The sequence below is a fragment of the Aulonocara sp. 'chitande type north' Nkhata Bay genome, linkage group LG9 (assembly GCF_057382095.1).
Source record: "Aulonocara sp. 'chitande type north' Nkhata Bay isolate Kocher_YH1m ecotype deep benthic linkage group LG9, A_spYH_male_GT1.1, whole genome shotgun sequence".
Taxonomy (NCBI): domain Eukaryota; kingdom Metazoa; phylum Chordata; class Actinopteri; order Cichliformes; family Cichlidae; genus Aulonocara; species Aulonocara sp. 'chitande type north' Nkhata Bay.
In genome coordinates this window covers 10,504,227-10,530,614 of record NC_141352.1, presented here as the reverse complement: position 1 = coordinate 10,530,614, position 26,388 = coordinate 10,504,227, and the positions used below count along the sequence as shown (strand labels likewise).

Below are 26,388 nucleotides of genomic sequence, written 5' to 3'. Positions count from 1 at the left end.
GCATTGAGCCAAATTTGGTAATGCCAACATATTGTCATGGTCCTGGGCCATGTGGGCCCAGTATTCTTAGTTTTCATGTATTTTTGTATTTTGTTCTTTATTTAGGCCATGCTTCCTGGGTTGATCTGTTACGTTGTTCCTTATGTGTTTTCCCTTCGTGACTCTTACCCCCTGTGTGCCCCTCTGTGTATTTATGAGCCTTCGTCTCTCTTTGTGTTTTATTCTATGTTTTCCCCAGCCCGTTATGTCTGCGTTCTCCCCGTGCTCTCTCTCCTCCTGTTTGAACCTCTGTGTACTTCCTGTTTTACTTTGCCCATCTCCCCTCAGTGTTACGTTCACTCCTGCCGTGTCTTGTTATGATTATCAGTGTCACCTGTGTTCCCCGTGTGCATCCACTTCCCCTGATCATCCCTCATGTGTATTTAGTCTCCGTGTTTCATACAGTCTGTGTCGCGTCGTCTGTGTTCCCACCCCCTGTGTTCCGTATTTCCAGTCATAGCCTTACCTTAGTTCATTCCCAGTTTAGGTTTCTGTTTAGTTATTGCTTTTGTGCTGCCCTTATTCTTGTTTGTTTCTCTTGCGTTACCAGCCACAATAAAAGGCTCGCTTTTGTTTAAAGTTTACTCCCGTGTCACTCGTGTCTGCACCTGAGTCCTCCACGCACTCTCCACACGGTCTGTCACAGCGGACCGTGACACATATTACACAAACAATATTTGTCTGCTATATATAATACTTTTATATATACACTGTCAAAGATACTTGTCTTTGAGTGAAGATTTAAGGTGATAGGAAACATAAATAACTGCAACTTGAATCTTTGTTCAAGCTCACTGCCGTAATATATCATAATCTGACAAATATAATATTGGCCATGTTATATTTACATTACGAAAGTGAGATGACTAGTCTCATGAACAACATTAGCTAATTGTTATTTACTAATCTTAAAATGACTGTTCAGTACAGAAATGAAGCCCAACAATCATATTTTTACAGTCCTGTGGTCTCAGCCTCAGATACTCAACTAATCAAAGTGATGTCATAAAAAAAATGAATGAACAAAAAACCTTTTTTCACCATCATTTCTGTCAAACAAAGCTGTATTTCTCGCGGTTAGTATCATGGTTGCTAGGCAACCTGAGCCACGCTATGAAGGCCAGACCGTCCCCATTTCACAAGCCTCTCACTTCCGCACTTCTCGTACTCCCTAGTACGCGAACTGCCCGTACTCCAAAGCGTGGGGTCGCTGGATTGGGACACAGTCTGTGTTTTCTCATTCAGTCTTTGTCAGGTCGTTCTGTCACAGTCTGGCAGAGGCAGACTGTATGGAGTGACGTAGAGGACCCAAAATGGAGACACAAAGAACGTGGAAGAAAACTTGAATATTAACAAAAAGCGAGCTGTTTAATACGGCTGATAAAAAAGGTACAAAACAAAAAAGCAGATACACACTGGGGAGAAACTAACTAGAAATAAACTGGGAGAAACTAAATGCTAAACTCAAAAGACAAAGAACAAAACCTTGAACGTGATAAAAACCTGAACATGGAAAAAACCCTGGAGACTTGGAGACATGGAATCATGAAAGCATGGAAACATGATGAGAAACAACAGACGACCTGACAAAAGCTGTGTCCGAATTCAGGGGAAGGATGCTTAAAATGCCATATTTGGAGGCAATGACACAGCGACGCGACGAAGGCTGTCCGAATTCAAAGAGCACTCAAAATGTGGCGACAAATGCGTCCTGCCTCCCCGCGAATATGAGGGTTAGTTGTGACCGAATTCAGGGGAAGAATGCTTCAATGCCATATTTGGAGGCAATTACGTCACGGCGACGCGACGAAGGCTGTCCGAATTCAAAGAGTACTCCGAATTCAAAGAGTAATCCATCCCACTACCACACATTTGGACTGATTTGTGACCACTGTTTGGGAGGGATGGTTATATTGTGTATCTGGAGTGAATTTTAGGTCTCTACGTCCATCCCATGGGGAATGGGAGCAAAAACAAAAGTGTTGCGTTTATATTTTTGTTCAGTGTACAATGCCTTGTCTTAGAACCATGTGGGCGTTGCTTTGCTGTGATTAACTGTTTCTCAATAAAAGGCAGCGAGAGGAGGCCGGATTTGGGGTCATTGTGTGGTAGATACCGATGAGGCCTCCCTTGCAAGTAAATAATCAATCGCTGTTGCCTTGTTTCTCTTTCATGGGAATACGTCTCTAAAACCAGTGGGGCTTGTGGAAACACAGACCCAACGCTGTCCACAGCCGCTCACTTCCTGACTACCCGTCCGTCTAAGGACACTACCTTGTGACGTAGGTAGGTAGCGTCCTTATGAGCATCCTTCCCCTGAATTCGGACACAGCATATGACTGAATGAGAAAACACAGACTAAATAAACACAAGGATGATTAGGGGAAATGAAAACACATGGGGAAACAGCTGACACTAATCTGACATAACAAGACAAAGGAAGGAAAGCTGACTATACTGACATAGGACACAGACCTTTAAAATAAAACAGGAAACATGAGACGCAGACATGACAATACAAACTTGATAACATAAGACACGCAGCATGAAACACATAAAAGGTGAGGGAACTTAAATACAGAGGAAGAAAACACAAGGGGAATCAAATGAACTTCGCTGACCTAATGAACTTAAACATCAACATCAACATTAAAATAAACTAAAACTAAAACACTGGGTCAACAGACCCAGGAACGTGACAGATTCATTTACTCTAACGTTGATAATGAAGATCAACTTGTTAATTGAGGGTTAATAACATATTGTTGGAGGCCCATTGATTATGCCCCAATCTATAAGGGGCGTTTTCAAATGGTGATTAAAAATTTATTGAGTATGAAACATATATCAGTACATATATAACATATATCAATAAAGGAGATGTGAAAATCCCTTTAGTTTCTTCACACACCAGTGTAAAATTAATCTGATTGATCTGAATCTGAAGAGATAGATTTTAGAGCCTATTTAAAACTTTCGACCCTCCTGTTTGTGCACAGAGGTATGAGGGATCTTCCAGGAATGAAGGTCAGGCAGTAATTTCATACTTGATCTCTAATTTGGGACCTAACTCCAGAGCATGATATGTTTTACTAATCTCAGCCTTCACTCATAGATGATGGCTCTCTCATGTCAATACCACAGTTTGTTAACTAGCATACTAGTAATAGTTAGAGTGCAGCAGTGGTTTCACATTTAACTAAAATGTAGTCATCTCCAAAATTCCAACTATGACAGGCATTTTTCCATCAGTGTGACTTATTACAGCAGAACAAATGTTAATGTTGTATCTGATGCTTTATCTTAGATAAGTTTGATTTAAATGGTGATTGCTAAAGTCGTGTACAGTAAATGTTTGCAGTTCAAAGAAACTGGCAGTCTGGCATGTGCTTTACTGTCAACAGAGTGGTCAGACAGGCCTAACATTGGGGGGGGGGAATCAACAGAATTAAAGCAGTGTGTTTGTCATATCCCAAATGATTTTGTGGCATAAAACAGAAAACAACTGCAGTGTGCACTACCTTGTTCACTGTACACAGTCTGAGAAAAATGACCACAGAATAAGCACTTCTTTATAATGCAGTGTTAACATGAGGAAGACTGCTCTACAAAGTCTCAATTAGGTCAGCAAATTAAATAATACAACTCTCTGTAAGCGGTTTGAAACGGACTCAGGCGCAGACCAGGAATCCTTGGCAAAAGAGACAGTGCGTTTATTTATAGTGAAACACCAGGTGAGAATATATATATAATATATATATACAGCATGGCAGGGAAAAGGCTCTGGGGCTCCAGGGTCCAGGGAAAACAGGGATTAATCCTATACAAGCTCTTTCTCCTCAGCAGATTCCAAATACACACGCTCGCTCGGGTCCCGGGCAGATCTATACACACACACGGAGAGATGTCCAGGTTAGAAACGATCTCAAACTCACAGATTCCGAGAGACTGGCGCTGATGGCTCAACGATCCAGCGAAGAATGACACAGGTCCGCCATCATAAATAGTGCTCCAATCGGCTGGGATCGGCTGCAGGTGTGACGGTGAGCACAGGTGCGTGGGCCAGGGGCGGGAGCACCCTGGTAGCGCCGGAGAGAGAGAGAGAGAGCAAAAAAACCAAACAAAACATGTTGCCTAACACAGAGTCAGCAATCGAGGCAGGGGGACCATGACAATTTATCCCTTTCTAGGAAAAGTATCTTCTTAAGAATGGGTTCCTTTATTTGAAAGGCATGAAAATGATCATGGAAACACGTTTCATGCTCCACCATAAAAAAATTGCTTTACCATCAAGCAAAATGATCAAGGTTATCTTGCTGAAAAACTGCATATTTTCATCACTGCCGTACAGAGCCCAACACAATATTCAACTCCACTACACTTTACACAGTCTGTGAGTTTTACAGTGGTCTGTAAATAAACATAAAGATATGGAGATACAACTTCTGAGTATTCTTGTGTTTCAAGTGAACGTAAGTCAATGTTGGGGGTTTCCTTAATTGTTCGTGAAGTGATCCTCAAGGCTCTGCCAGGACCGAAACACAAAAACAGGCATCACTTTAAGCCCTGTTAAATATCAACACTTCATCGAGTTCTTTTGATTCCTCATAGGCATCTGATGGAAGACAAAACACTGCTCAGTAGACCATTTCACACTTTATTCTCTTACATAATACTTCTAGAAGGGATATGCGTCCTGCATGACACGTTGCCGCGAATCTCAAAATGGTGGTGCCCCCCTAACATTTATTTATTACAGAAGCTGTCCCACTCTGCAGACAGTGTTTAGGAGTTAAATACTAATGCTGGAAACTTCACTCTTATATAACAACTGGTTGAGGGTGTGAACATATAAGATGTGATCCATACACACATTATGCAATATTACCTCTTTGTATTGTTTCACAGTAAAGTCACATAAACTGGTACATTTTTAACATTTTCAGCATTATAATATGGTAATAGCAAATCATGAACAGTTTTATTATGGGGTTGCTATATTAAACATGTTTAATAGTGTACAGAAATTACAATTTTATTACTCAAAGATTACACTGTTATCAAAATACTATTACTAATTAGTTTTTCATCTTTACATTTTTTCTACATTGTAATTCTTATTTCCTGGCTCGTTATTGCATGGTTTTACACTTTTTCCAGGAAAAATGGAAAGCTGTAAGAAGAACAATTGAGATTCAGGATAAGTTTCTGGGAAATCATTTTGATGCTAAAGAACACATTAAGGAAAAAAAGATAAGACATAATTATTTTAATTTGAGTTTAATGTTTGTTTATATTGCAGAAAATGGCAAGGTTATCACAGCTAATAGCCATGTCTTACACAGATTTTAAAAAGTTGTTTATATGACTGATTCATGAAGTTGCACTTTGGATTGAATATTCAAAAGTTATCAGGTTTGGGCTTGGGCTTTGCGATCGGTTTTTTTCCACCTGGAGAGATTAAAACACAGTACCACATATATTAGACCACTGATGAAAACTTTGCATATGCATTTCTGTATTACTGTCTCATGCTGACTATGTGTAAGTTGAACTTACAGAATGTCACACTAATGAGCTCACCTGCTGGTCCCTGGGTAGACTTTGTGTCCATTTGCTTGTAAAGAGCCTCATTTACTTTTTTAAGACTATTAAAAAAGTGTTTTGCTGCTTCTTCTCCTTTATTCTTCACCATGTCAATAAGGGTGCGAACTTCATCCCTTTTGACCGATTTACTTTCAAGTATAAAATCTTTCTCCGAGTCACTCAGAACATTAACATCCAAAAGGTGATCCAGGAGATCCACAAGATTTGCAGAGCTAATTTTTTCAATCAACAGTGTTCTGTATTGGCGAAGCAGCACTTCTAAACAAATAAAATGCAGCAGAATTTCAAGATCCAAAACACAAAAGCCATTTGTACAATAATACACGTTTGACACATTTTTAATAATCACTTTTTCTCAAATAACTCCCAGAGAACAAAATTATAACTGAAAATGAAATGTAACTGAAGACCACCAAACAGTAAGTGTCCAAAAATAATAAAGTGTTCCTCGTTGAACACAAATATGAACTATAAATCTAGAGGAAAACAACTTTTGTCTCCATACTAGTTTTCTGGTCTTAAAGTCTTTTATTTTGTGTTCTGGATAACTTTTCTACCAAATCAAAAATGATGGACAGACATAACTAGTTAAAAATAGATGTATTTAATAAATACGGTATACGAGTCAAGCTTCCTGGCCAGATTTAATGTTTCTGTCCTGCCCTCTGTTATATCCCATTCAAATTGAGCAGCTATTGTTTAATTAAATATGTGCTCTTTGGACTATTTTACACACACACAGTGAGAGAGAGAGAGAGAGAGTTTTCATTTTTAACATAATCATGAACATTAATATGTAGCAACATTATTTTTGTAAAATATTTTTGATGAAGTCTTACCATATTGTCCCATTTCTGAACCTTCTTGTATCACAAGGTTGATATTACTCGCTTAAGAAGTTATGTTGGGAAACCTACATAGGAGCTTTTAAACTTGAAAACACGCCTCCAAGAATGCTGATTGGCTCTGATTAGTGGACAGGGCGTTCACTGTTTATCATCAAGGAGCTGAATTCCAAGAACGTTATCACTGCTAATCTGTAGAAACTTTTAGATTGCCACCCTTTATCGCTTTGGGCTAAAGGGCTGAACAACTTCTGGGCTAAAAGAATTCCCTGTATCATCAGGGACTGAATCTGAGTGATGGCTGAGACTTTGTGTCCATTCCGTGGCAAATGGTGAAAAAAGGGGCTAAATTCTGTAAAAAAGACATAACTGTCTTCAAAGTGATGATATTGAACAAATTCAAGTGAAACACAATTTAGTGTGTGATAGATTTGATTTTAAATTCATGCCTATGGGCTCAAATTGTGGTCATAAATATTTTGTACCTGTAAATCAGTTTTGTACTTATAAATCAGGATTTGTATGTGTAAAAAGAATTTGTGTGTGTGTAAAAAAGATTTGTGTGTGGACTTAGCCAAATAATACGTGTGAAACTCTGCACTCAACTTTCAAGTTACAAGTACGAATTTGACCCCATTTTTCTTCCTTTCATCTGATTGGCCAATGTCATGTCAATCACAAACTTAACTATCCAATCAGAGAACAGATGGGTTTGGCTATTGGAGGGGTGCTTTATGGAGCTTCAGGTCCTTGAAGGGAATAAATGCCCTTTTACATGCTAGCCCAGCGTTTTCCTTCATCACCACGAAGGAAAACAGTCTTTGGTGGTCCAAGTTTGGTGATTTTTGTGTCACAGGTTTATGTGCTTAATACAGGGACCTCCAGAGCCTTTTCAACAGCGCTGCCGACCTCGAGGGGGGGCAGTGTTGTGGAAATGACACAGTCTTCAGTAGTGGGGATAGTTACAAAGCTTTCTTCGTTATGAATTAGCGATACAGGTTTTTATTGAACATTTGAAGAACCAGCAAAAAAAAAAAGAAACTCTTGTAAAGGACATAAAGTCAGAGATAGAAATGGCAAGGAGAAGGTGCATCTAGTACAGGTAGAGCTGCTGCAAAACCCCACAGAGCCCAGCAGCCAGCGCAACAAATTCTGGATTCTTGGCTTTTAGTTAGCAGTTAGCATTAGCAGCACATGCTGCGTCCGATGTGAAAGGAATTTTATGCTGCGCACTGTGACTCACAGCAGTTGTCCCGGGTCAGCCCTGACTTTGTGTTAAACTAATCCTAAAGTAATAATGGCATTTCTAACCACTGATATAGCACAACTTTATCCTTTCAACAGCTACTGTAAGTTAGGGGATCTAGCTTCTGAAGTTGTGAAATCAAAACAACCATTCTTTGTGTATTAGTTCAGTCTTCTTAACCCTCTGGGGTCCAGGGTATAATTGGCTGTAATTGACTACTTTTGATTTTACCTCTATATTTCACCTTTAAAATATGTTTATTATGTTATGTTTAATATAATACGGCGACCCCAAATTAACATATTTATTTGGGGTCACCGGACGCGCCGGCGACCCCAGAGGGTTACGCAGTGTTGGTCAAGTTACTTGAAAAAAGTAATCAGTAACTAATTACTGATTACTTCCCCAAAAAAGTAATCCCGTTACTTTACTGATTACTTAATTTCAAAAGTAATTAATTACTTAGTTACTTTTTAAAAACATGATTTACAAACTGAATAGGTAATAAAGCGATAGATCTTTCAGCCCAATTCTACTTTTTCTGCATAATCCATCATACAAAATGTAATCAAATGGAAAAGTCTCTTTTTAAAACTTGTTTTATTAGCTTTAATTTTTTAACTTTATGCATCAAGCAAAAATTTAATTATATGCAACATTCACTGACTGGAAGAAATTTGTTTAACATTTAAACCTATTTTCTGCACATTCCAGCACATAAAATAAAAATATTTTTTTGTGTTTACACTCAGTCTTTCAAATAAACGCAAGTGAAACACAGCAGAAAATAAATAAAGTCAAAGACTCAGCGGTCCTGTTGCTCTATTTTCACCTGTATAGCAAGCGGATGTTTGCCCTGGTGCAGGTGTGCCGCAGCGGTCAGTGGAAGAATCTGCGAGTTTGTCTCTGAATTTCCCATTCCGTGGTAGCATACTCGGTGCTCGGTCGGACGTTTAGGGGTTTTCTTCCCACGCAGTGATGTTTTTGTCACTTTTTATGTAATCAAACTCAAAATAAGGTCAGTACTTCCACGCTTTAAACGCTACGCTGCATGCTCATACTCTCTCCCGCACTTGATATATTATCCATTGTTGATCTGCACTCAGTTGTTGCCACAAACGTCGCACTCGCTTACATCATTGTCATGAGACACTCTCGCAAAAAAAATCACGGTTTTAGTAACGCAGTAACACAGCATGCTTACGGGAAAGTAACAGTAATCTAATTACCTTTTTTGCAATAGTAATCCTTTACTTCACTCGTTACTTGAAAAAAGTAATTGGATTACAGTAACGCGTCCATCTCTGATGTTAAGTACTGAAAAAATCATCAATTCATCAGTTTTTTAAAGTTAAGTTTTTTTACATGTAATTTGTTCTAAAATAGAGCCGGCTTTACATAACATACTTTACACATGTCTTCATGTGTATTAACATGTACATGTGCTGTAACCAAAGACTGATTTGAAGAAATGGATATAACATGTTGAATTATATACTTTTTTTTAAACTTGCATTATACTTTCATTGATATATTTTGTATGAATTTTGTTGTCTGTCTTCTATGTATCAATAAAAAGCAATAAAAGTATTTTTGAGAAAATCTGTTTTGAATGCAGTTTTATATGCTGAATTTTATAGTAAGTAGAAATCTTAACCCAGATGTTAATGGTAATATAACCCTTGTGATGGGTTCTGACTTTCGACCCAATTTTTATTAACCTCAGCTTTAAACATTGGTCAGTTTAACACAATTTTTGGTAATCCTAGCCCAGTGTGCTGGGTCAAACCAATAGCCCAACCCTGTTAAGTTGAAACAACCCATCGTTGGCTCGGTCCATATTTGACCCAGCACTGGGTTAGAAATTGGATTATTTTTAACCCAGCATTTTTTAGGGTGTATGCTGTAGGAACTGAAAGCATAGAATGATGGCTCAAATTAAAAGTAAAGTGGAGGGCTGTTTACTTGTTTGTCATCATCAATGTACATTCTTACTGTGCTTTTCTAGAACTATAAATAAATACAAAGAAGAAATATTCTTAATTCAAATAAAGAATTACATGTTCGCTACACATGGCAAACAGATTTATTTATGCATTTATATTTAAATCTCTCCAAGTATGAGTCAAATTAATAAAATATGCATCATTTACTATCCATAAGGATGAAACACAATACAGAGTTACAAACAAAGCTTCACCATGGCAATAACCCAGGCAGATACTGTAAGATTAAACAGAGAGACTTCTGGTACACTTTACTCATGTGACCCTATACATCCAATAGGAAGGAAAGCAACTCAAGCTACAGCAAATTTGTCGGACCACACTCTAAAAGTTATCCACTAGGAGATGCTAAAATGCTCAACTTGCAAATAACATAATTATACATGAATACACAATAGAACCCTGCAAACATGATAAGACTGTACTTAAACCAGTTTTATCTGTACAAGAATGAAAAAACAAAAATAAAAACACCAGGATTCTTAAACCCCCTCTGCCCACTCGCCAAAAAAAAAAGTTTTTTAAAGAGATACAGAGCAAAAGATAATTTTCTCTTAGAATTGGTTTATATATTCTGAATATTTTAATTATACACACTACTCATTATCTTGGTTATGCATTTGTCATTTACCACTAAACCTGCTCTGTTATACGCACAGTACAAAAACAGCCCATTTACATACCAAGCCAAAGACAGACAATAGAAATACAAACCCTAAAGCAGAAGAGGAATTATATGTGGAATCATCTTTTACCATCACCAAGACAGGTCTTCTCTTAGTAGTCAAGCAGGTAGAAGTTCTTTGTCAGAGTACATCTGTCTTTGCTCGGCATCTGAATTCCACCAAAATCAGATTCTTCGAAGCGCTGCATGACCTTTAGGATTGAAAAAAAGGCAGCTTCATCACAGGGTGTTGTCTATCCTATATATGACGATTTGATGAAGAAACAAAATAATTAATTTGCTTAGCTCACTTTTCTGAACAGTTCATCAATGTGATCCTCACGAGCGAACTCATTGAACACTTCAACAATATATTGGATAAAAAAGGAGCCATATGACGCAGATCTGTATGAAACCGTATCTGCAAGCCAACAGAAACAGACAGTTTGTGTTGCTGGTATTTGGTCAGTATCAATGATTAGCTACTAAAAGCTGGTGTTACTTGTTACTGGAACACTCACTAGGGGTGCAGGACAGAAGAGAGATGAAGTCCTTTTCTTTGTGTACCACGGCATCTGTCTCTATATTTCTTCCACTAGCAAACAATGATGAGTTTTGTTGTGTGATATTAGCTTTGGCTAAATCTTCATCAGGTAAAACCACCAAACCCGCCTCACCTGAAATAAACATGCAGGCTTACTCAGAATAATGAAATCTGATTGAAATAATTAAGAAAAAAACAGGCCATCTTTAGAGTGTAAACACCAAAAAAAGTATATCACGTAAAGTGTGAACATTGGGTCTATTTGGAGAAAATGCATCCATGAAAAACAGCTGTTGGTTATGAGAAATTTAAGCTCACGTTAATTGTATATGAAAGTGTAAATGTAAATGCATCTTAACATTTCTGGGATGAATGAATGGAAATCACCTCCTCTACAAGCCTGGATGATGATGACCTTGGGCTTGTTATGCAGTGCAGGACAATTCTCTGTGTTTAATAACTTGTAAATATTTTCAGTTTTGAAAGGTTTACAGTCAGTGCCACAGACAGTTCCCAGACTTCCATGAGACATGATAACTACAAACACACTATCTGTGTGGACAAGCTGTGGGTGTTTTGAGAACTTTCGTAGAGCTTTTTCAATCTCCTGTAAAATCAAAAAGTTGTTTTCAATCACTGTATCGTTTTATCAGTTTGAGAAATGTCAAAGTAGAAGTGAATTGTTTTTAGCCTTTAAAACTACCTTTGCAGTCAAGTTCTTATATTTCACCACATCGTATCCCAGCTCCGCAAGCATGCAGTGCATTTCATAGTCATCTTTCTCAGCTCCATGTCTGGTTGAATACCGGGTGAAAGTTTTGTTTGTAATCAGTAGGGCTACACGCTTTGAAATGGACTCTTCAGTCACAGGATAATTCTAAAAGGCAAAGATATTTACAAGAATCAATTAGGTTTTTTAACACATTTTCATTCAGCACAGTTCATCCCAAAATTCTAAATTTACTTTGTAAAAAAATAAATAATTTTAATTTGTATTAGAGATTAAATGCTTAAAAATACAGTATAATGCTGTTTACCCAGGCCAGTCTTTGAAAAGATTGTAAACTGCAAAAACACATACATTTTTACCCTCTCTCCAGTCATCTGTGCTGTAATGCTGTGTGCTAGATGACCATTCCTGCTCTTTTTGGGACAACACAGATAGAATTAAAAAGCACCATTACTGCCATCAGATGACTTTTCAGTAGTATACATTTCTCTGTGGTACATGGTAATTAAAATAAGCATTACGATAACAGCTCAAGAAAACCAAATTTTTACCTTTCTGTGCAGATGGAAAAGTGGACACATGCAGCGAAGAGTAAAGTGTGGAATCTATTTTCTGAAGATGTGTAAACATTATCCTGCAGGCTTTGTCTCCTTTTTTCTTTACTGTGTCAATGAAGCAGCGTACCCTATCTGCTCTGGATTGATTGTCTTCTAGTATGGATTCTTTCTCTAAATCATTCAAGATGCCATCAGTAACAAAGGCTTCAAGGAGCTGTTTAAGATTTTCTTGTGACACCCTCGACACAAACTCTTTCCGCAACCTGTCAAGCTCCTTCTCTGTAGGAAGAATAAAAGAGACATGATGAGACATATAATTCTCACTTTGCTCTTTTAAGTGCCAAAGAAAGATGAAGACATGACATGCTGCAGTAGTCAAAGTATGCAAATACAAATATAAATACAAATATAAAATCTAATGAAAGAGTCTTATTAAAGAATACAACAATGCTTACCTGCCATTGTTCACTCGCTCTGTCACATGAGTCAAGCCTGATAACGTTTATGTTGGAATCTAAACTCCTCACCCCTCCCTCATGTGACTAATTTGCATCATGTTCACTGGTTGGTTATTTCCTCTCTGCAGGTAAAAGAAAGCACCTGCTTTCAGTTCACCACATCTAAGAGTCGAGCAAATATCATATAGATGTGCAGTCGTCTATGGTCCTCAGAAAAAAGTATTACATGAGAAATTGATGCATTTAAAGTTGTTTATTACTTTATAATGTTTTTTACAAATTTCTTTTAGATTGTTTACTTTAGTAGTTGCAATCATAATTGCAATTGTGCAAAAGTGCAAGAAATTACATTTCAGTTATATTTATATAGCAGCAATTCACAACAACTGTTAACTCAAAAAACTTTATATTGTAGGCAACAGACCACACAATCGGAGAAAAAAATGAAGAATAATCGGACAGCCCCCTATGAGCAAGCACTTGGTGACCCTACCTATTTTCTAATAGGAAGAAACTGCCAGCAGCTATTTTGTAGCTGTTTATTCTACTACTACTACTATTTTTAGTAATTGTAATGATATATCAATGTCTTCCTGAGTGGCTGTTATCTGTAATATTTACATTTTTCTCTCTTGTCCTTTTACTACAACTTCAAATGAATGATTAAAATATGATTTTTAAAAGAAATCTTCTTTGTCATTTGTCAGCTTTTTCTGGGCAGTTCAGATCTGTAGTGGCTCCTGAACTGTTGCTTAATTGAACTGAATTAAAGTCAAAAGTTCTGGCCAGTTCATTACTTTGTTTCAGGAATGTACCAAAGTGTTTATCTGCCACTCCTAAAGTTTTTGCTATCTGTCTAATAGATATATTTTTGCCACAGTAAATTGGCAATAAAGGAAACTCAGGCACAGGTTAAAGTCCCCAAAAAAGTGTGGCTATAACTGCAATCATCACAGGCCCTCAGAAAAAGTGAACAGGCCTCTTCAGCAAGGCTGGACTGGGACAAAAAATCGGCCCGGGCATTTTGACTAGAGACCGGCCCACCAGGTATTATAGGAAAAGCCATAAAGCCTTTGAAACGCTGTTGTGACAGTGATGTACACTGTATGGTTGGTATATGTATGATTTCTATACATTTTACATCAGATAAAAACTTTGGTTGTAATTTTTGTTACAACCAAAAAAGTTGTTGACTCATAACGAACATGATTTCAATAGCAAGAGCAGCTGAGGACTCCAGATACCCCAGCAAACATAAGGTTGATGCCATGGCAAAGCGATTTATGAACTACTACCCAATGCTTAAAGAAACATGTTTCCACACATGTGGGGGCCGCTGATATTATGCACCCTCGCCCCAGATGTACTCTGAGTACATCTGGGGCTTTTTTTGTTTTCTTAAAAATTCCGCTAACAATGGAACCCAATCACTTCACTGTTTGTCTTGCAATCTTTGCAATCCATTTAATAGTGACAACTTGGCAGGATCTTTGTGTTTTTAGCTGGTTCAGCTGACTTCTTTGACAGCCAAAAAACTCAGGCAAGATGCTACAAGACTCTCCAAGAAATATACAAGACCAAAAAACTGTTGTAACGCAACTGCTGAACCTGGAGTTTGAGTCTAGAAGACAATTCATTAACTCTGATGCTATAAATGAGCAAGACAGAGCAGTGAACACTCTAGAGGCATACCCTTGTTTCAGAGAAGTGAATCATGTAAGCAGCACTTATTTTTTTGCCTTCCTGTTATTGCTTTGGAGACATTTTGATATGATTTTCAATTTTTTAAATGCCAACCCTCATGTTTAAATGGTTATCATTTATTGTCAAGACCAGATATAAAGCCAGACAGATCTGTCTTAGTTGGATTTCTGCCTGTATTTTTCAGGTCCTCGATGAGCAGCGGAGGATTATTCAACCATCAAGCTCACGATACATTTCTGAGATGAAGGATAGATGGGAAAGTTTCTACTCAAAGGTGCGGTTCTATGGTGTCATGAAGAAAGTTATGAGGCCGCTGAATACTTTGGATGGAGGCAATGCTACAGTATCTTGATTTGTCTACGTTTATGCTTTGCAGATTACATTATTTGCAAAGCTTAATGGTGTTGCCCTGTCTTATTTTCCTTTTTTCAAACCAGCGGAATATGCAGCAGCTGTGTTCACAGCCCTTCCAGTGCTTTTCCCTTCCAGCACAGTACCACCTAAGAAGCTGGGCATCTGTAGTGAGGCTTTTTTCCATGTCCTAAAGGTAAGGCTGCAATATTGTATGTACATATATTGTTGTATTTTGCAGTTACTCATGCTTATATTTTATATATTTTACTAAGTGCAGTCGGTCTAAATATTCTTACAGTTCAGATCCCCATAACATGTTGATGTTAATAAAACCTACAAAAAAACTAAAATAAAATTGGATCTTGTGGCGTGAATAAGGCACGGCGGGACCACGGAGCAACGTTCAGAGGCAACTTTATTTGATTCACGTCACACCACACACACACCAACCCCTGAGTCCCCGTGTTTTAACACGGCGGGCGTGATTGCGGATGCCGTGCAGGTGCGTCCGCACGGCACCGCAGACCACGCCCCACCACAGATCTATTTTAAACTCTAATGTGACTCAAAAATAGTCTTTCTTAAGGTCTTGTTCGAATCCCCTTCTTTCTTCTTTGTCATGTAGATTTCAGAAGACCCTGAACGCTACCTGCGTCAGCAACCCCTGGCTTATCCAGTTCTGCTAGTCTCTGAAGGCAACTGCATGATTACTGTTGGAACCACACCAGTGAGCACCTTTCACCGGAAGGATCTTAATGAGGGACTGCTCTATCTGCTCTATTCGTGCCATGAAGATACGCTAAGGACCCAGCAGACTGTGTTTTTTTCTAGCGACAGAGAGCAGTGCTTTTCTCTTGGGTGGAGGAGCTCAGGTGGAAACAGCAGCTCTTCTCAGACGTCTTCGAAGGGACTCGTCTGGGAGGGCCTCTGAGACACCGCGGTCTTCCACCTGCTGCCTCATCTGCACAAGAGCATTCGCCGTGGAGAGTGGGTGCCACTTGCCGAGCCTCTGCCGCTCACTCTCTCACCGCACCGCTCCTCGCTCGCCCACCGGCCGCTTCACTTACCAGCGCTTCCACCTCACCGGGGCGCAGCGGCTCCGCCCTCCGTTTTAGCTCGGTGGAGGCTCCGTCGCCCGGCGTTCCTGCTGTCCTCAAGGACCCGTTCTTGTTCCTCAAGTGGGGGTGGCTGGTGTCCAGCTAGCTCCCCTGTTTGTCCCAGCGCCCAGAGTGAGGGTGGCCAGGACCCAATCTAACCTCGCTGAAGGCTCAGGTGAGCTCATCCAGCCATTACTCTCATGTTCTGGAGGCTCGGAAGAGCTGGCCCAGCAACCTGCTCATCCATCACTTCATCCTCATCCAGCTTTCCAGGCCCTAGCTCAATCCCTAGTTAACTTAGCGGGTTTATTCCCAGCTCAGGCTTCAGCTCTATTAGCACAGGCAGCAGCAATGTCACCATTGCCAGCTCTGCCACCCATTCAGCCGTTAGTTCAGGCACCCATCCAGTCGTTAGATCAGCCACCCGTCCAGTCATTATCTTGGTCACTAGTTCAGTCACCAGTTCATTCTCTAGCTCTGTTACATGACCTGCAGCCACAGCATTCAGAGCCGGCTGTGAGCTCTGCCTCACCCCACCTCAGCTTGGGGTTTCCTCACCTGCTGGCCCTATCTTGCCTCAGCCAGGGGTTTCCGCATGTAGAAGAATTTATTTTATTTATGTATTATTCATGTTATTTTATTCTGTAATGCCTTGGTGCCACTGGATTTTAGCATGTCTCAATGTCTCTCACACTCATGCAGTTAGACAGATGGTGGGCATCTGGTAAGGAAATTGGGGGATGCAGAAAACTCCACAGGAAGAGTTTTTTTGCCTCTTCAATGACTCTAAGAGGTAGCAGGGGAGTGTGAACCTTAAGGTGTGTGATGGGTCTGTCTGTCACAGACCCACCGCTGGAACGAGACAATTTTTCTACAACAGCAAGAAGCATTGAACACCAAGCAGAGCTCTTTGATCTCATGCACGAGGGAGAGAACTATGACAAGCGCCGTTCCTTCGCTTGACCCCAGTCGCTCTGGTCTGCTCCCTCGTAACACTGCTCTTTATTGCGATTACATGACTATGCATAAGTTCATTAACATATGACATCATACACAGGCATTCATGTAAACAAAGAGTACCTTGTCTGTGTGTACGTATAGGCATGCGTGTGTGTGTGTGTGTGTGTAGGGGGGGGGGGGGGGGGGGGTCAAAATGTGACCCTGTGTGGACTCCCCAAAGCTGGTGCTAGGAGCGCAGCGGTCCACCTAAACAAAGGGCTCTAATACTTAACCAGATACAGAGTAGGTGTCCTCCTATACCATAAATCAGCAAGAGAAGGTACGACCTCTCTGATGACCTTAAGGCTACGTTCACACTGCAGGTCTTAATGCTCAATTCCGATTTTTTGATCAAATCCGATTTTTTTTGTCTGCTTGTTCACACTACAAATAAAATGCGACAGCAAACGCGCTCTAGTGTGAACGCTCAAAGCGGCCCGCATGCGCAAAAGAAGACGTCACACACAACGCGCTCTGTTTAGACCCAGAGCAAACTATATTGTTTGACTGATGGCCCTTAATATAAAGACTTCATGTTTCCCAATTTTTGCTTTAAGTTATTTTGTTATTTACATAATAATGTAAATAACCTAATAATGATCCTTATTGCTGTTTTAGAGGAGCGGTGCTTCAAAGGATAGTTGCAGATTTCTGTCAGAATCTGCAGGTTATGCAGTACAAATAAAATGTTCACGTTTCTCCAACGTTGTCTTCCCAGCAGTCTCACCGGATGGCCAGGAAGCGTTCGCGATGTCTTCTCGGGCGCTTCTCTGGCGCTGATAATTGGCGTCTGTCTTGTGTCAGTGACGTAAAAGATGGATTTAATGCGACTTGACCGTTCACACAGCAGTCGCTTTCTGAAACATCGGATATGTATCGGATTCAGTACCACATACGAAAGTGACCCAGATCGGATTTGAAAATATCGGATTTGTGCCGTTCACACTGTCACACCATGATCGGATATGCGTCGCATAGGGTCAAAAAAATCGGATTTGATGCGCTTTCGCCTGCAGTGTGAATGTAGCCTTAGATGTGTGTGTTTGCCAGAGTGCTCTGGGAGGCATAGAGTCTTTGCAGCCTGCTAAGGATCACACATCCTATTATTATGCAATAGATTATACACCTCTAAAAATATATATGGTTATATAATTCTAAGCATAAATGACAATCCACAATATAAACCTGACAGTGTGAAACAGCTGTGTACTGCCTTTTTTTTCCCGTAGGAGGTATTTATACCAGGACCATGCTGGGCGCAGTTAGAGACTCTGCCAATCGTCTGCCACAGCGATGACATTCCCTCACCAAGCTTGGGTTTCTGTGCTTTATTGATTAAAGGATGTTAGCCACCGCTCACCATTTGTCTGCAGGCTTTATTAAATGAAAACTTCCACAAAATATGGCGTAACGAACAGAATGGTCTGTGTGGTCAATGAACAACGATTCCGTGGACGGAGCCATGTGTTTTAGCCACCACCGAGACCATCGACTTTGAGGGGACTCTTGCAGATGGGTGAGCTGTAGCTAAGTTGAATATAGTCATGGAGGTGTTTTTTTCTGACCGAGCGGTGGAGTGCCTGCCAACTCCGAAGTTTGAGTCTCTGGAGGGAAAATCCAGGGGTTCGAGCCCCCACGCCTGTGTTTGTTTGCAGTCCATCACAGAGAATGGTGGTTCTTTGGTTCCGGTCCATCACAGGGAACGGTGGTTCGAGTCCACCGTTGATAATCATTTCTGCGCACTACAGTGTGCAGAGTGATGGTATATTAGCACTTTTCTGCTGAGAAGGGAAGAAGGCCATTGCAGAGGACGCTCTGAATGTAAAGGGAAGCTGGATCCAGTAAGGCGGCGGGCATTCCATTGGGCGGCCAGGGACAAAACTCAGTATGTGACTGTATGGTAAGAACTGTGGGTAAAAGTAGGTTGTGTTCGATGGCAGAGAATGGTTGTGTGAGAAAGGGTTCATTCAGCATGAGCCAGTTGAAAGTTGGAAAAGCAGTTGGAGAGAAAGGTAGGGATATTGAACAAGTGCGTTAATAGGTTAATGTGTGGGTGTAAAAACTATAAAAACCATGGGGGAAAAAACTATGAAAAACGGGAAGAAAAAACGAGGAAAACAAAGGAAATAGAAAAGAAAAAAGAAGGAGTGTAGAAATGTGTGTAAAAGGAATTGTCTCCAACTGGGGGGAGCGGTGATGCTGCAGGTCACCCTCTGCCCATGGTGGACACAAAAGAAACAGAATAGGAGTGTTGTTGATGAAAATAAGCAATAATAATATGAAGAGGGTTTTGTGTTTCTCAGAACAACTAAAATCTCACTTTCGGGGTTTTAAGACAGGAGAGTTCAAAAACAAAAGTGAGGGAAGATGTGTTGCTTCAGGAGTGATGAGAATGATAGCAGTGACAGTGAATGATCAAAATGTCTCAGTCTGTCAGTTGCGGGAGGGGAAACAGACATGGATCAATTTTCCATGTGCAGCGGTCAGAAGAAAATTATAGGTTAAAATCATTAGAAACAACCAGGCTGAGTTTTGGATTAATTGTTTTTGCAGCTTCACTTCCATGTGTTCCTCATCCTGAAAAGCAAGCTTCTCCCTGAAGACAAGAAATGCAGTTCCAAAAGCAACAACATGGCAGGCCAACAGACCACAGCAGTATCCTGAGCAGTGAGAGACCCAACAGCAGCATGTGCAAACAGCATCAGCATCATCATGACTGGATGGATGGAGATGCGTTTCCAACAAGGTGCAACTTCACTGTGTGTGAATGGACCTTGGGAAGTGAATTTCCAGTGAAATGTCAATGAAAGAGACAGTGGTAATACACAGGACAAAGATGAAGTGGGGGGCTGATGGATGAATCTTTTGGGAATTTGTCTGGCTGATGCATTTTCTTTTGTTACCAAGGTGAACCTGACAATTAGTTTTGTTTGATTTACGCTCCTAAGATGAAAAGCATGTTTCATTCTTTCTGAATCCGCTTCCGGTTTCGGGTCCGGGTCCAGGTCGCTGCTCGTGCGGTCGACCGGCCAGTCAGCTGAGTAGTTTTGCGTTCTTTTTCTAACTTTAATGCTCTTTTCGTTGTTGTATTTCGCCGTTTACTCGGTATATTTGTATTATGTGCGTTCTCTCCGCTCCAAGCTGGATGAGCTTCAAGCCTGCGTCAACCACCTACATAAGTACAGAACTGCCTCCGTTCTGGCATTCACAGAATCGTGGTTAAACAACAGCGACGACGACAGCGCGCTGCACATTGATGGCTTTTCACCACCTCTTCATCTGGACAGAGACCGCGAATGCACTGGGAAGCAACATGGCGGCGGCGTGTGTCTGTATGTAAACAACAGCTGGTGCTCTACAGTTACTGTGAGGGAGAAGCTACAGACATCGAGCTTCTGGCTGTTTCCCTGCGCCCCTACTACCTCCCCGGAGAATTCCCACAGCTTTTCATCATCTTGGTTTACATCCACCCCAGAGCTAATGCAGCTAAAGCCACAGAGTACATCACCAACACTCTGTACAAACTGGAACAATTATCACTGGACTCTCCAAAGTTCATCCCTTGTTGATTTCAACCTCTGTTCCCCTGACAAGTCGCTTAAAGGATACCAACAGTATGTTTCATGCAGCACACGTCAGGGGAAGACTCTGAATAAATGCTATGGCTCTGTACCAGGTGCATTTAAAGCCCTACCCCTCCCCCCTCTCGGCTCAGCAGACCACCACACCATCCTGCTGACCCCTGCTTACACCCCAGTCATCAAGAGGATTAGAAAGGTCACCAAGAACATCAAGCAGTGGACAGAGGAAAGTATCCTCACCCTACAAGGATGTTTCGAAGCCACTGACTGGGACAGCCTTTTTGCTCCCTCTGATGACATTGGTGAACAAGTCAACATGGTGACATCATACATCTCCTTCTGTGTTGACAACATTATCCCCTCAAAAACAGTCTCCATCTACCCCAACAACAAACCCTGGATCACCAAAGAACTCAAGGAAATCCTTAATAAAAAAAGAGGATTTTCTTCACCGGCTCTGCACTGGACAAAAAGGAGGTCAACAGGGAGGTGAAGGGGGCCATAAAAACTGCTAAACTGGAGTATAAAAACACAGTTGAAAAAAAATTCACCACAGGGGACCTCCACTCAACCATGGCCTCTTCGAATACAGCGGTCACCACCCCCAGAACCATCCAGGTGGAGGGCAGCAACCCCTCCTCCCTCCCTGACGACCTCAGTGCTTTCTACACCAGGTTTGAGACGGACAACATGGCCCGGGTTGAGGAGTCCAGATCCTCACTCAAACCTGGCAGCTCTGCACTCACCTTCAGGACTGAGGACATGGTGAGAGCCCTCAGGAGGACCAGAGAGAGGAGCTCACCCGGCCCTGGCAACAGCAGTCGAGTTCTGAGGCACTGTGCAGGGCAACTAGGAAGTGTGTTACGGACTTTATTTCAGCACTCAATTGACAATCACACCATCCCCCAGCTGTGGAAACACTCCACAGTCATCCCCATCCCCAAAAGAAACAACCCAAAGTCTCTGAATGATCTTCGTCCTGTGGCCCTCACCTCCCTGATGATGAAGGCCATGGAGAACATCATAAAACAGCACATCGTAAGAGCAACTGACCCCCTGATGGACCCACTACAGTTTGCTTACCGTGCACGCAGAGGTGCTGATGATGCCAAAATCTTCATCTTGGACTCTATCCACAAACATCTGGAGCTCCCTGACTTCTCCGCCAGACTTCTGTTTGCTGATTTCTCATCAGCGTTCAACACTCTGCAGCCTCACATTAGACTTGTAGTCAAGACCGCCTAATCCGAGACCAAGACAAGACCAAGACCAGAGGGTATCGAGACCAAGACAAGACCAAGACCAAGTCGAGACGAGACCAAGACCGAGACCAAGACCGGGACAAAAAAGACTAATTTTTGTGTGCTTTTGAGGGCTGACATGATGGTACTGACTGGCCCCAACAGCGATCACCTCCAACAACTGTCTAAAGAATGGAAAATATGTAACTGGTTTCAGTTATACTTTATATATAGATAAAATTGTAACATCAAACTGAAGATTATAAACTTGAAATTGCATCATGTCCTATTGTAGTAGTACTAGCCAAATTACACTGCATGATATCAACTTCCCTAAAATGGATAAGGCCTGTCAACACAAAGTGATATGCAGATGTTATTTAAAAGTCAATGGTCACATTTATTTAGTCAAACAACACCATTTTAAGTAAAATTCTGTAATCAAACAATATAAAGACATGTGCACACCTCACATGAATCAGATGCAAATTACAAATATTACATACCAATACAAATTGTGCATTAATAAGAATAAGAACAAGTGCTTAAAAGATTCTGGCATCTTGATGTCTTCAGTGGCATGAGATTACAACACACTGCCAATGAAATCAAGCCTGTTGTTCAGTAGGGCAGGAACAATAGAACACAGACATTATGAACAAATAACAAATATCTTATGAACAAATATATAATGAACAAACAGCATATTTTCAGAGAGGAGGGAGAGAAAACAGTTCACATTTTAAAACAGTGATTGATTGCACTTCAAGAAAACTAAAGATTGCAACATCTTATAGCCTAGCCGTGCGCGGTGGGGTCTCATTAGAATGCCTCCTCTACTAAAAACCCTCTTAACTGGGGCAGAAGAGGCAGGGACAGAGAGGACCTTCAAGGCAACACTGTGTAGACTGGGGAAACGCTCTTTGTTTTTTGACCAAAAGGTGAGTGCATCACAGTCAGAGTCATTTATGCTGTCTAGGTACTTGCTTATTTGTGCATCAGTGCTCGAGTCCTGGCTTGTGCTGTGTTGCAACCTAAATGCCTTGTAGCGTGAAAGAAGACGTTGTTTTGGGGGTGGCGCTGAGTCACTATCTGATAATTCTGTGTCTTCTTCTGTTGGTGCTGCGGGTCCGTCTCTGTCTACCTCTGTGATCAAAAGGTCTGGAAAAGGGTGCACACACACACATACAAAGACAGGATTAGACAGGATGCTTCTAATGATGCTATAAAACCAAAGACAGTGATAATAAGTGGAACAACAAAAACAACAATAACAATAAATTATTACTATTATACAGTCACCTATTAATGACTTTTTAAGGTCATCTCTGAACCTCTTCAGTGCTGGTCCGGTTTCACCATTTTGGACATCTAAATCTACCCAGGTCAGTCCAAACTGGGGGTCGAGCATGGTGGCAAGGAAGTAGATCCGATGGCTAAACGGCTCTTCTGGATCCTTTTCGTCCATGCAAATCTTCCTGAAAATTCCAGAGAACCGTTTCTCTAAGGATCTTTTCAGTGCCCTGACTATAGTTACGGCCTGGGGCATTTGTACTTCAATCTTTATAAGATAATTCTTCAAGTCCAGAACAGTGGGGACCACCATGCTAATAGTCACCTGATGATCACCTTCTGTAAGGTCTGTTGCATCAGAAAAAGGCTCAAGCAAAGCACAAAGGTCTTTCAGCTGAGCCCACTCTCGGGTTGAAAACACTAAATTCTCTGTATCGCTGCACATTTCAGTCATGGCCCCGTGGTCAAGTGTGATCAGAGCCTTTAACTGTCTGTAGGTGCTATTCCAGCGGGTGTTGTTTCCTGCTGGGATGGACTTATTGGAGCCAAAGTGTGCCTCAAACAAGTCTTTGTGGTTACTACTGCTGTGCAGCAGGTTTGTAAACTTGCTGGCTTTGGCAATGGCTCTAGCTATTGCCTTTACCTCTTTCATTCCATCACTGATTACAAGTTGCAGCGAGTGGGCGAAGCAAGAAAGACGTTCACCCGTTGACCATGGATCAGAACCTTCTGCATCCTCCCACATTGTTTCATCATCGAGGTCATCACTGCTGTCACCTTCAGGGTGCTCTACTTCTGGCATCCTGACTTTAAAGGCCCGCTTCATATTGGATGCATTATCCGTCAGAATGTAGCTTATTTTATGGCCAATGCCATACTCCTCAACTATTCTGTCAAATGCTGAGGCGATTTGTTCGCCGCAGTGCTTCCCTGTGAAATGCCTACAGTCAAGCAAAAATGATTGTAAACTGTAAGAGTCCTTGTTCTTGCAGGCAACATGAGCAGTAACTCCCAGGAAAGTACGAAGCCTCCGGTCAGACCAGAGGTCTGTTGTTATTGCTACATTTGGCTGGACTTCCAGGGCTTTGATTATGTCACCCTTCACTTTAGTGACAAGGTGAGGTATCAGCTTCTCTATCAAGGTGGTTCTAGACACAGGAGTGTATTTGCTATCCAAGACATTCAGGAAGTGTCTAAATTGTGGATTCTCAACGATAGACAGGGGGAGAGAGCATCCAACTATAAGGTCCTGGAGGATGGACTGGGTGATGGCCTGTTGCCTGGGTGAATTTGGGGAAAATAAGTGGATGCTTGGAGCAAACAATGATAATTGAGGCTGTGTGGGATTGACCACTATCACTGATGTTGCAGATCCTGCTTTGTACTCCAAGTACCTACAAAAAAGGGAAATAGGAATCTGTAAAACATCTGTTTCTATTCAACCACAAAAACTACTATATCTTACAAGCACAGTAATTTTAAACCTATCAATGAGGGCAGACCTTTGCATACAAAATAACCTAATCTAATCCTGTGTGACACATATAGATCATTAGGCACAACTAGTAATAATGAAAATACTGGAGTGTTCAGGGTTGCAAGACCTTAAATAACAAGAACAGAAAAACAGTTGAATGGAATCTACAAACGACAAAATGTCTGTGCATTAACTTTGCATGTTGCATTAAGCCTCCTCCTGCCAGTCAGCTATCAGACACAGCTGTATTGACAAGAAATGAACTACTCAATAAAGTCTGAAGTTACACCAATACAAAATAACTGTGTCTAATAATGCTAAAATAGCCCCTACACACTGGACTGGTTTAGTACCTAAGAAAGTCATAGTCAAAGGTCCTTAAGTTCAATTTAAGAACTTTAGGACTCAGTTTTGCGATCCGTGCGATCTGGACGAGAGCCATAGACCGCTCTGATCTGGGCTTCACTGTCGAGAATGCCGCTGTTAGCCGAGCAATGTTATAGGGACACTCTTGAAACGCTCGTCCTTACTTACGAGTCAGCAACTACATAAATATGCCTATTAAAGTCGACAACAAACCACACCATACCAGCCCTTAAAGTGCTCACTGAAATGGTTTCGATATATTTCTGCTCAATGAATTCACCAAAATACCTAAAGTTAGTGAAAATTTTTTGAGTAGCTGATAGCCACTGCTAGCGCTAGCTACCTGTACATAGCATGTAACGTAATGTTAAGTTTAAGTTAAGTCTACAGGGACGGTTGCAAATAAACTGTCCCTACATAATTTATAACGTTTGAAGAACACATTATAAATAACAATATTACATAAACATGACCTGGTCATCTGAGGTTGGAAAGGTAGTTAGAAGAGTTTGAAGATGGATAGATGGCTACTGGCTAGCTTACCTTTGAGGGTGTTTGCGCTCCAGGTGCCTGGTGAAGGTTGAGGTAGTCCCGGCTGTCTCGGTCAAGGAGACTTTGCAAAACCTGCACTTTGCCGAATGCTTCTTTTTTGAATTTACCAAAAACTCTTTGTGTTCTATGAACGCAAACTTTATGACAGACGAAGTCGCTGACATTTCTGTAACTTACTAACCGGGCATACTGCTCAATCTAACGGGTTGCATTTATTTGTGTTTGAAGGGCGCGAAAGGCGAAATAATAAAATGCCACAATGTGGTTGGATTTGAGCTTGGCTGAGCCACTGTGTGTCGCTGTGTGACAGCTGAGCAGCGAAAGGAAATTAATTGAGGAGCCGGCTCTTGCTCAATGGGAGTCGACTATTCTGATTCACTACAAAGCACTCTCTAAGCATGGCTCTTAGAGCTAAAGCTTTTGCGCATGATACATTATCGAACGTTACGCTGTGTGTCATGGATACTGTTGACTCCAAATCTCCCGACCACTATGTTGATCTGAGACCGCAAGACCGAGACAGCGAGAACAAGACAAGACCGAGACCAAAGTCTGTCGAGATCAAGACAAGACCAAGACAAAAGTCCGTCAAGACCAAGACGAGACCAAGACCACGTAAAAGTGGTCTCGAGACCGGTCTCGAGACCAAGACCAGTCTCGGGACATCCAACTCTACCTCATATCCTGCCCACTAAACTTTCCAACCGATTTCACCAGGATGGTCTGCTAATCCTGTGGATATTGGACTTTTTGACTAACAGGACTCAGAAAGTTCGGGTCAACAAGTCTCTTTCCGGTCTCCGTTCCACCTCCACTGGCTCCCCCCAGGGCTGTGGGCTCTCCCCCCTGCTCTTCTACCTTTACACTGATGACTGCAGATCCACACAGCCCAACTGTCACCTGGTTAAATATGCTGACAACACAGTTCTCCTGTCACTGCTGTCAGGCCCCTCACAACACCACGGGCCCACTTTTCAGGAGTTTGTAGCGTGGTGTGACAGCTCCAAACTTGAACTAAACATGAGCAA

The 26,388-nt window shown here is 41.3% G+C and overlaps 2 protein-coding genes and 1 long non-coding RNA gene across 3 annotated transcripts; all 3 read right to left on the bottom strand.

The window, feature by feature from the left end:
• Positions 1-3,856: 3,856 nt before the first annotated feature.
• On the bottom strand, positions 3,857-6,537 carry LOC147321641 (uncharacterized). The gene is made up of 3 exons (XR_015130994.1): positions 6,486-6,537; positions 5,623-5,904; positions 3,857-5,490 (listed from the first exon to the last, which is right to left on the bottom strand). It is a non-coding gene; the product is annotated as an uncharacterized LOC147321641 (long non-coding RNA).
• A 3,263-nt stretch (positions 6,538-9,800) lies between these two features.
• Positions 9,801-12,806, bottom strand: LOC147321640 (caspase-1-like). Its single transcript, XM_086305724.1, has 8 exons — positions 12,694-12,806; positions 12,233-12,517; positions 12,033-12,094; positions 11,655-11,828; positions 11,339-11,558; positions 10,929-11,084; positions 10,719-10,828; positions 9,801-10,619 (listed from the first exon to the last, which is right to left on the bottom strand). Exons 1-8 carry the CDS (start codon positions 12,698-12,700, stop codon positions 10,521-10,523), a joined length of 1,113 nt encoding a protein of 370 aa, XP_086161850.1. The 5' UTR covers positions 12,701-12,806; the 3' UTR covers positions 9,801-10,520.
• A 9,608-nt stretch (positions 12,807-22,414) lies between these two features.
• Positions 22,415-25,524, bottom strand: LOC147321639 (zinc finger BED domain-containing protein 4-like). Its single transcript, XM_086305013.1, has 3 exons — positions 25,352-25,524; positions 22,975-24,359; positions 22,415-22,833 (listed from the first exon to the last, which is right to left on the bottom strand). Exons 1-3 carry the CDS (start codon positions 25,522-25,524, stop codon positions 22,415-22,417), a joined length of 1,977 nt encoding a protein of 658 aa, XP_086161139.1.
• Positions 25,525-26,388: the final 864 nt, after the last annotated feature.